The 11,592-nt window shown below is 41.4% G+C and overlaps 1 gene segment (V, D, J or C); it reads right to left on the bottom strand.

The window, feature by feature from the left end:
* LOC109932878 overlaps positions 1-11,592 on the bottom strand; it is a 22,688-nt gene that overhangs the window by 5,497 nt on the left and 5,599 nt on the right. Inside the window, 3 exon segments of the C gene segment in view lie at positions 256-558; positions 2,172-2,477; positions 10,549-10,596. Of these exon segments, the coding sequence occupies positions 256-558; positions 2,172-2,477; positions 10,549-10,596 (657 nt within the window).

Raw genomic sequence — 11,592 nt, forward strand, 5'->3', positions numbered from 1 at the left:
CAATTTGAACTGTGAATAATGTCAGTTGGGATATATTAGAAGAGCCATTACACATTCAGCCCCCTTTCTTTTCTGTTGGATTCACAGAGAGGCAAACTGAACAAGGGTGAACAGCTAACACAGTGCTGGCTGTTTCCCTGTCCAATGTATTGGATTAAAACACTGTCTTTTCAATATTGGTTCCATATCAAAACACAAAATACTTCCCAACAGCTTCAATATTAGGATATCTTTCTTCCACTCAGATCCACTTACCCTCTTGGTATTTCATGCTGATCGTGCTCCTGAAATTGGAAGGTGGGTGGGAGACTTCACAAATGTACTTATCGCCTTTCTTCCAATGTACCGTGGGTATAATCAGGTATGAGATTGTTTCAAAGGTATTGTCAGTTCTCCGTTTGGAAGAGAGAACAACACCCGTTTGGTCCACTTGGTCTTTCTTCCAGGAAACCTGGATGTTGTCAGGAGCAAATCCGGATATAACACAGCCCAGGACAGCATTCTGACTGGAGATAAAATCCACAGATGGGACAAGGGCGGTGATGTTCGGCTCTTGAGCTGTAACACATTGCAATGTTGAAGATCATACAACTGTTTTGCCACAGGAAAAATGTCCTTTATTACTTCTAAATTCAGAGAAAGGCCGACAATGTCAACCCCCTTCATTGTCAATTTGACTGGGTTTCCTCTTATCTTCTCCCTGAAATATTTAGTTACCTGACAGTGCTTGATACTGACCAATGGTCCAAAGCTTTTCATATTTTACTTTCTGAGCCAATTGCTGCAGAATTTCCTGTTCGTACTTGAAAATCCCACGGTGCAAATAACCGTTTGAGATTAGCACCTATATGGCAGCACTATATAAAATTGTTGCTGACCCTTTAGGGATCAGGTAGGATTTACAATTCTCCATAACAATTGAGAGAAAATCAGACATTACCCCCTCCATTTGCCCATTTCAATCGTGCAAAAATTTGTCTGGGAGGGGCAGGGTGTAGCTCTGCGCAGACATCACCAAAACAGCAGCCTCTGACTCACCATCCTTCCATTTTCAATTTCCATTGACTTTCGTCATGGAATGAAAGGGTTGTTGGAAACTAAATTCTCCAATTTTCTAAGGGACGCAGGAACTGAGAAAACTGGAATTGCAAATGAAAAATGTTTGCAGGTTGCAGGGTAAGTTGCTAAGTCTGTTTCTAAAATACCATAATGGATGCTGAACTTTATAACAGAGGTGTAGGGCACAAAAGCAAGGAATTTATTCCTAAACCTTTGTAAATCACTAATAAGGCCTTAAATCGAGGTATTGTCTCCTATTCTGGCTACCTCACTTCAGAAGGAATGGAAATAAAGCAGTGGATATTTAGTGGAATGTTCCAGGGATGGAATACTCCAGTTATTTTGTACAGATTGGAGATAATAGGCTAGATCTCCTTGCATCGAGCAGAGAAGGTTCAGGGGAAATTAAATGGGTGTGCCCAAAATTTATGTGAGCTTTGATGGAGTAGATGGGCAATAGTTCTCAACCCCAGAAGTCTTGGCAGACAGATGATGTAGATTTAAAATGGAGGCAACAGTGTAGAAAATGAAGTTTTTTTTAAGTAGAAACACAGTAAATGTTTATGTTTGGAAATGCACAACTTGAAAGGGAATGATGGAAGCAGATTCAGTGGTACTTTTCAAGGCAGAATTGGATAACTGCTTAAATAGGAAAACCTATGAGGAAAGAACTGGAAGACTGGGACTAATTTGGTACCTCTTTCGAAAGACAGACAGGCATGATGGGCCAAATGGTCTGTTTCAACCCCATGTGAATCTATGAACCGATACCTGACTGGGAGGAGGCCTCTAAAATGAGGCACAAAATGGACAGTATGGCACGGTATACACTTCGCCTGATATTCAGTTGCCTTGACTTCTCTAGAACTGAATATTGAGTGAGTGATATCACAGGTAACAGCATTGCATCCTGTCATTGTCCTGTGTTGTAGGATTCCTCTTTGTATTTTTATCTTATTACTGCCAGCACTGCTGGGGTACAGGGATAAAATCCATAGGCACAACAATTTCTGGGAGTTCTGTTGTGCAACCACCTCCTCTATCGGTTAATGAAGTTTCCTTTTCCAAATTCATCTTGTGACACTAAATGTGAAATAATGGAATGTACTAACTTTTGGGTGTTTCAAACTGACGTTCCACCATGTCGTTTGAGTTGTAGCCCGCCTGGCAGTGGTAGAATCTATTGGTTTTCCAATCTGCTGCAGAGACTTTGAGCACACTGCTCATTGTGTACTTCTTATCATTCCCCTGGACTGCAGGATACTTGCTGATTTCAGTGGTAATGATTCCACTGTCACTGGACCATGTCTGACGAATGCTCCTGGGATGAAAGTCCTTGACCAGACAGACGAGGCTGATCTCATCTTGGTTTGAGTTTGAGGGATTTAAGATGTAGACCGATGGTGCAGACTGGGCAACTGAAACATAAATATTTGCAAACTGATTAGAGCAATAATAAATGCATTTCAGTCAGGCAGAGCTCAAGAGATTTTCTGATGTATAAAACCAACCTGTTCTAAAAAGAATGACAAACAACAGGGAAGAAATGAAGGGTAAATTGAAGGACAGCATTGAGCAATTATAAGCTGCATGACAGGGAGACAAGTCCAATGGAGTGGGTGGAATATAAGTTTTACACTCATCCCAAAGTTATTCTCAAAGTTATTCTGCATCAATCAACTCTGATGTCAAGTGGGGTGTGAAACCAGCTTTGCCCTGAACCCAGTCAGTGTCTTAACGGCAGGATAAACAAAAAACTTCAGTGGAAAGTCAAAAATGTGCAACAGTCCTATAGAGCAGGAAAGCTAGCCAGAGAAAAAACAGCAAATGTCAGGATAAAACTGGAGCAAGTGAAGAAACCAAAATGTGAAAGCAAGGCAATTAACCATAACACTCAGGCATCAAGAGAAAGGAGTTGGGTGCCAGAAGCTGTAAAGAAAAAGGAACCCAGAATTTGCCATCAAGTGATTAATGGAATAATCAAATATTTCCTTTACAATAAATAAATATGTTGTTGAAATCTTGTTTTCAAATAGAACATGTGATTAAACAAAGCAGTCAAAATTTACAGCTGAATTGTTGAACATTCTTTTCGCAGTTACCAATTCTGAAACTTTGCCAAGAAAGGTTACACTGGTCAGAAAGTGTATGTGATTTGCAAGGATAGAATTGAGGGCAGAAGAGTGAAACGGTGTCTTTTTGTTAATGCATCAAAGTTACTCAGGCTAAATCTGACCAAAGCTGTAAATTGTGAAGGTACTTCTGGCCACTGGTGAAATAGATTCTATAAAACAGCCACAAACTAGTCCGTGCCGAGGGTAAAGTTTCACAGGACAGAACCGTTAGGTATGGTCCTGGATCGACAGCTGAAAACATATGGTATCCATTGATGTGTTCACAGGTTTAACGTGGTTGATGAAGTGGTACTCAGTTACTGGTCTTTCAAAATCTTGATATTTATCATTGACATGAAAAGCTTTGGAACATCGGACATCCTGGACCATAATGAAAGACCAAGAACAATCAAGATGACCAGTTCCCATCCTGAAAGAGATCATCAAGGTTCAAAGAAACCTGGTCCTCTCAAGCACACTACAATGCATCTCAAATTACTCATAGATTCTCTCCCATGCTATTTTCCAAAAGAAACACCTGAAAGCTGCTAATTACAGAAGGAATTAATCAGTGTGAATGAGCAAGAACAGCTACATTCAGGAGAGTTCCAGCCAGGAAAGTATTAATCAGTGCCCACAGCTAACTGACCACTGCAGTGCAGCTGTGGGACAATGACGCATTGTGTGAAGTGTTGGACGGTCGCCCCACTGTCTTTTCCAATGAGTCATAAATGATTCCACAACACTAACTTGAATGAGGTGAAGGGAGTTCTTTCCAGTGTCCTGATCAATTTTCGTTAAATATTGCAAACAGACTATCTGGTCATTATCCAATTGCTGCTTGTGGGATCTTGCTTGGCACCATTTGGCTGCAGTATTTCTCTACATTGCACAAATGACTGCACTTGCAATGCATTTCATTGGCTTTGAAGCCCTTTGGTATCTTCTGCAGTTATGAAAAATAATTTTATTGTTCATTTATGAGACAAGGACATCAATCGTATCAGTTCGAGTCTTTGAGAAAATAGTTAAATGAAACCAATCAGCTGCAGGTATTCAAAATCAGAGTGAAAGCACTTTACAAAGTACTAATTCTATTTCTCTCCCCACAGACGCTGATGGAGCTGCTGAACTTTTCCAATGTAGGTGACAGGATCATATCAGTCAACATCATTTAAAGGTGACGGTCTTTCACATCCTGAAAATAGTGGGCAGTAAGTGTAGTTCATGATACATCAGTGGATCAAACACTGTTGGGAAGTGGTGATCAGGACCTGGATCTGGGGATAACTTTGATAAATTCCTGAGGCTGTCAGCATTGTGATGAAGTACAGCAGTAATGAGGAGAATGATGACAGTAACTGTATCAGCAGAGAGCTGGAATTTACAAAATGGTATTCAGGGTGAACGTGGCCTTGAGTGATTCTGGTGAGTGTGAATCTCAGCCCAGGTTACAATCTGCCCTGGTCTCTTTCCTACTGTACTCAATAAGATTGAAAATCTGGGTAGCTGTAAAACACACGGGTGATTCACTGTAATCTGATGTGTTCTGCAGCCAAGACCACATTCACCCTCAGTGTATTATTGGTGAAACATCATGTCATGTCTGTGTGTAATTCTGAATCATCCAACAGAGGCAAAGGAGACTCTGGCCCATGAGAAATCTGCAACAGATCCAGAATGGCTCAGAGTTTTAGGAAGTGAAGTGGAGGGGAAGATTATACAGCTTGGTGTTATTTTCTTTGAAAGAGTTGAGCAAGATAATGTTCACTTTTAGCACTAGTGCAAAACAGCCAATGACTGTTTCACTCAGCAGTGACTCAGTGGTCGCAGTTTTACTTTAAGCCAGAAGGGTGGGGGTTTAAGTGGATTCTTGAGCACAATATCTTGGTTGATATTACTGAGGGAGAGCTACACAGTTGTGGCGGGGGGGCCTTGTCTTTGAGATCAGACATTAAATTGACTTCTCAATATGCTGCACAGTATTATCCTCAGCCAACATCAGTAAAAACCATGTAAACCAAAAGAACTGCGGTGCTGTAAATCAGGAACAAAAACAAAGTTGCTGGAAAAGCTCAGCAGGTCTGGCAGCATCTGTGAAGGAGAAAACAGAGTTAATGTTTCGGGTCCGGTGACCCTTCCTCAGAACTGATGGTGGCTGGGAAAACGTCAGTTTATATGCAGTTTATATCCCTACCCCACCCACCTCCCTATTTTCTGCATATAAACTGACGTTTTCCCAGCCACCATCAGTTCTGAGGAAATGTCACCGGACTGGAAACGTTAACTCTGTTTTTTCCTTCATCGATGCTGCCAGACCTGCTGAGCTTTTCCAGCATCTTTGTTTTTGTTCATTAAAAACCATTATCTGGTCAGGATCTTATTGTTCATGGGGTCCCGGTTTGCACAAAATGCCTTCACAAAACTGACAGCACTTCAAATGTACTCAAAAGCTGTGAACTACTCAGATACGTCCTGAACTCAGGAAGGTGCTGTATCAATACAACTTATTTCCTTCGCAATGACTTCGATCCCATCACAAAGAGTTTTGGCTCATACAATAAAGGAGTTTTGATATCCAGAATATGCAGCACAGTAGGTCTCTATTTGACCAAATCAGTCCATGCTGGTGTTTATACTCCACTCGAGTCTCCTTTTATTCCATTCATTCCTGGGTTGAGAACTCGCTATCTGATGCAGCATTTTTTACTTATCCATAATTGCACCAGAGAAGGCGATGATGGTGGTGAGGTCATGGTGAGATGTTTTCTCAAACCCCTGCTGACCATTTGGTGTACGGACTCCCACGCATGTTAGGATGGGAGTTCCTCGCATGTTCGGATAGGAGTTCCAGGATTTGAGGCTAGTGGCAATAAAGGTCCAAAACTATAGTTCCTGGTCAAGATGGTGTGCAAGCTGGAAGGGAACATGTAGGTGGAAATGTTCCAAAGCACATGCTGCCCTTGTCCTTCTAGATGTTGGTGGTTGTGGGTTTGGAAGATGGTGCTGAAGGTGCCTTTTTGCAGTGTTTCGTGTAGATAGTACACACTGCTGTCACTAAGGGTCACTGGTGGAGGGAGCAGGTGTTGAAGGGGTTAGACAGTCCTCATCCACACCATCTTAACTATCCATTTCCATCCCCCTCATGGACTTGTCTAGCTTCCCTTTAAAATCCATCTCTACTCTTCACTTCAACCACTCCGTACTTTAAAAATTTCACATTCACACCACTCTTTGGCTAAAGAAGTTCCAAAGAGATTCTTTGGGCACTGTCTTATATTGATGGCCTCCAGTTATGCAACTTAAGACACAGATGAGGAAGCAATTCTTCTCATAGAAGGGAGTGAATCTGTGAAATGTTTTGCTGCAAAGGGCTGTCGAGGCTGGGTCATTAAGTATATTCAAGACTGAGACAGACAGAATTTTTATCCAGGAACAGAATCAAAGATTATGGGGACAAGGCAGGAAAGTAGAGTTGACGATGATCAGATCAGTTATGATCACATTGAATGGTGGCGCAGACTCAACGGGCTGAATGGCCTACTTTGTCTGAGGTCTTCCCCACAAGATGAACCATTCTCTTTCTACTTCATTTAATCAAAACCTTTCAGAACTTTAACAATCTTAATTCGGTCACCCCTCAGCCATCTTTATCCAAGTGAGAAGAGACCCAGTGGCCTGTCAATCCTGTCATTGTGTGTGAATCCAGACATTGGAATATCGGAACAGGAGTGGGCCACTGAGCCTCTCAAGCCTGCCCCACCATCCTAAATAATTCCTCAATTCCATTCTTCTACTTTATCTCCATGTCCCTTAATGTCATCAGTCTCCAGAACTGCACTGATTTGTCTTGAACCTGATCAATGATTGTACTTCCACAGCCCTATGGGTAGAGAATTCCAAAAGATTCACTACCTTCCAAAAGAAGAAGTTCCTCCTCATCTCAATTGTAAATGACCTGTCTCTGATCCTAAGATTATTCGTCCCCTGGTTCTAGAAACATCCTATTTATATCCACCCTGCCAGCCCAAATTAGAATTTTGTAAGTTCAGCAAGATCACCTCACATTCTTAAAAACTCCAGGGAAAACAGACCCAGTTCCCTCAAACCCTCTTCTTTGGACAACTATGCCATCCCAAGGATTAGTCTGGTAAACAACCATTGCACTGTCTCCATGGCAACTGTATCCTTTCTTGGACCAAAACTATGTAAAAGGCTTCGGGTGTGGTCTCACGAAGGCCCTGTACAACTGTAGCAAGGCATTTTTACTTGTACACTCAAATCCCCTTGAAATTAATGCCAACATCCCATTTCCTTACTTAGCTCATTGCGACACCCACCCACTAAGTTTGATGACTCATGGACAAGGACACTTCCAAGGTGGACTTTCTGTTTTTTTCTGTCAAAATGAATAACTTCGTACTCCTTTATACTATGTTCTTTCAGCCCAGTTCTAGCCCTTTCACAAAGCATCTTCCTCACAAATCATGCTCCTCGCCAGTTTGATGTCATCAGAAAATGTGCAAATATTCCCATTGGTCCACATATCTACATCATTTATATGGATTGCGAGCAGTTGTGGAACTAGCATTGACCCTCGTATTACTCCTGAGAATGATCCATTTATTCCAACTCTCTGCTTCTGCCGAGTGACTGATTCTCCATCCACATTTGTATATTTCCCCCAGGTCTAATTTATTATCCCCAGTGTGGGAACTTCTCAAAAGTCTTCTGAAAATCAAGAGGCTACATACACTGGTTCCCCTCTGTCTATGCTACAAGTATCAGTGTATGGTGACTCTTTGGTGGGACTAACCACACAATCCCACTCCCCTGTTACTGTCCCAAAGGGCTGTCAAGTATTTTCCTTTCGATATTAATTCAGTTCCATTTTGATCTTTACAGCTGAACCTGATTCTTCTGTCCTTTCAGGCAGAAAATAACAGATCACAGGAACACCCTGAAGAAATGCTGTTGCCTTAAATTTTATCCTGAATTACTGTCTGTAAAAGTTTTTTTCCTCAGCTGTGCCATCAGGCTGACTGGACTGTAATGTGTCAGTGGCAGTCTGGCTTTTAATTTGCTCCCTTGTAACCTCCATCCGCTTTGTCACCGTCAGAATTTTAAATACCTTTTTTTCTACCATTGAGGTAATCAAATTAAAAGCTCCGAGATCCTCAATAATTAACGCTGAGACATTTGAAATGTCTTTCCCTGCTGACGGGAGCTCACACTGTACACTGTAAAGGGCCTCATCCAGTACACTACAGTCCAGCATCAACATCCTACTGCAGACCTCACCCCCTCACACTGAACTGATCCTTTCAACACCTTTCCAGAATATTCCAGCTTTAACCCCATTGATGGGTGGTGGGACTGTTCTACTGGAATTGTAGGACACAGAGGGTGAGAAAGGAGAAAGATAAAGTTCGAGGACTAAAAACCGGGGAAGAGAAGGAGATACCAAGAAAAGAGAAAGAACTGAAAAAAAGGAAAAGATGGTGAAAGACAAAAAGATGTGAAAGGAAGTAGAGCACACCCAGTGAGTAAATTCAGACAAGAGGCTGAACAAGAACAACTGCAGAAACACATTTAAAATCACCCAAGTATGAGAAATATTTGTCCAGTGTTTTATATCTTCCTGGTGAGGAAGAATGGGAATTGGAATCACACAGACAGAGGTGTTTCACTCCAGTAAAATTGACTCCTAACTCACTCAGTGTTTGTGATCAGGGATGTTCCCACCATACAGTCCGTGTTACAGTCAAACACAGCAGCCAAGAAATTGTTCACAGGGGGTGAAGGAAAACTGGGGTAATCGCCTGCCTGTTCCACACTGTGCCTGGCATTTAATTCCAGGTCAGTCCCTGGAATTCAGGCTCAGGCACTGGGCAGGAGGAGTGGCAGGTCGGAGAACTGCCTGTTTTGTCTCACTTCCTGGGAGGAATTTCGAAACCAGTGAATCCAGGGAGATAGAGGAGGTGCAATGAAAGTTTACTGTGTGCTTTTTGTAAAATTAATCTTTTTAGGTAAATGTCCTCAGGAGGACATGTTGAAATCGTCATTGTCCTTCCTGTTAATTTAGTTAATGATGTTATTAAAACAAATCTATTTCAAACAAATGTGGAAAACTCATCTTAAAAAGCACACAGGAGAATATCATCGTTCTCAGGAATAATGAGAGAATCTGTTTCCTTCACAAAACTCCCTCTATCCCATCCAGGAAGCTTGTGAAATGTCAATTCAAGCTCCTTGATATCAAATGGATCATAACTCTGCCGCTGAGAAAGGATCGTGCCCTTCCTTTCCCATATGTCTAACTTATATTTGAGGGATCGTCCCCACTAAAAGAACACAGTGGTCAGAGCTGGCTGAATATTAAACCTTGTTCCACTAACCTTGCAATAAGAAATCATATTCCTGCCCTTTGGACTTCCACTCATGGTGAGATTTAATCATTGACCAGTTCATTTATTAGTCTGAAGTACCCTTGTTGAATGTTTTAATCCAATAATTGTAAATATTGAAACAGTGAACCGAAACATCTAATATCAACAAATGAAAAAAGATTGATCCCATGCTGTTATTGCACAAGAATGATTTCAACCAAACAGAAACTCTTGCAGTTCTCAACCCTTCAATGTGGGTCCAGTTAGAGATGAGATTTCAGAGTGAGAGATGACTTGAAATCTCACAGATAATTGAACAATTATTGTCAAAACACACATGTCAATGAGACACAACTTCATTCCACACGCAGCCTGCTTGCTGTCTTCCAGTGAATTCTCTGGACATATGCTGTAAGCGTGTTGGGCTGAGTTATTTTAAATATAAATTAATCCCTGTGTCTCACTCTGTCCAAATCATTTCTGTCTGTTCGCAAAATTATCAAGTAGAATCTGGAACGTATTATTCTTAAAACTGTTCAACAAGGTATGAACTACATAAGCAAAAATGTAAACAACTATGACACCAACGACTGAATCACAAAACAATTGGATCATGTCTTTTAACTCCGATTATAACAAAATCCTAACCCACCTCCAAGTATCCTAAAGTCCAAAATCATCAAACCTGCCCAACACAACAAGTATCCTGAATAATGTAAACTGGACCAAGCTGAACATGTTAAACAGATCCTGGAATCCTGGATTTTCTGGGATTTAATATTAACAATTGAGAAGAAATCTCATCTCAGATTTCACTTCCAGTTACTGGGTATATTCTTGACGCAACAGAAATTCACCACTCTGGGATGGAATCATGTAATTGTCTGAAATATCTCACTGATTTTACTGAATTATCAAATTTACTAATCACACAAATTCGATACAATGTATAGTAGAAAATAGTAGAATTAAGAAGGTTGTCTTACCTGAAGTCACTTCCAGAAAGGTTCCGCTCCCCCAGTATTTACACTGTGCTCTGTCTCTTCATTCACCCAATACAACAACTGACCCTGAGCACCGTGTATAATAATCCCCAGGGAATGTAAATATAAATTGTGTTGTAACCTGGAGCAGCAACTTCCTGTATTTTCATTTGAAATTCCATCTTAATCCTGTCCCAAATGTATCCAATAATGTTTTCACATTTTTCCTGTTTGTTGACACCAGATCCTGCAAGTTACCCAGAAATAGAATTGCCTCCTTTTTGTCTTGTATTCTCCCAGGAATCAACATTTTCCCTGACAATCTGAGCCAGTGTCTAGATATTTCACTCTGGGAAACAAGAATGTGAAGTCCATGGATATACATGGTTATTAGGAACGGGGCTGTTTGTGTCAAGCTTTTTGCTGCTGTGGTACCATATCCATCACAATGCTTCATCCGAGCTCAGAAACCACAGCTATAGGATCCAGCCTGAAATCAAACGTCCCAGACAAGCAGCCGGCAGCTTCATGAACTCCCCAGTCTGTATCTGCATGTCTCCCACACTCCAAGAGTCAATGCCGGAGTTTTCAGCACTGTATGGGAAGATGGGGCAAGTCCACAAAAAGTTTTCATTTTTCATCATTCTTTTTCTGTTCCTCACTGCTTTTTCCATCTTTCAAATAATAGCTTCACGGCAAGTTGTTCCTACACCCAGATTATTGAATCGGAATCTGATTTATATTCACAGCTCTGGAGCTGAAGGCCAGTGATAGCACCTGGCGAGTGCAGTTTAAATTGTTTTCCTGTGCTAGGTTTTTGAATGGAGAGGGTTCCCATTTCTCTCACTGTGCCACCCAGTATATACACACCGTGATAGAGAGCTCTACATGAATCTTCTCCATTTTACCTGTCACTAAATACAGTCACTTCACATTTAAACTGATCGCACTGACACTGCTCCAAGTGAGCCATGCTGCTCTGAATCTCCCTGCCCAGGGACTGCCGTCTCCTGTTTCAGTCCAGAGAGATCTTTGTTCACGTCCCGA

The sequence above is a fragment of the Rhincodon typus genome, chromosome 42 (genome assembly GCF_021869965.1).
Source record: "Rhincodon typus isolate 14 chromosome 42, sRhiTyp1.1, whole genome shotgun sequence".
NCBI classification, from domain to species: Eukaryota; Metazoa; Chordata; class Chondrichthyes; order Orectolobiformes; family Rhincodontidae; genus Rhincodon; species Rhincodon typus.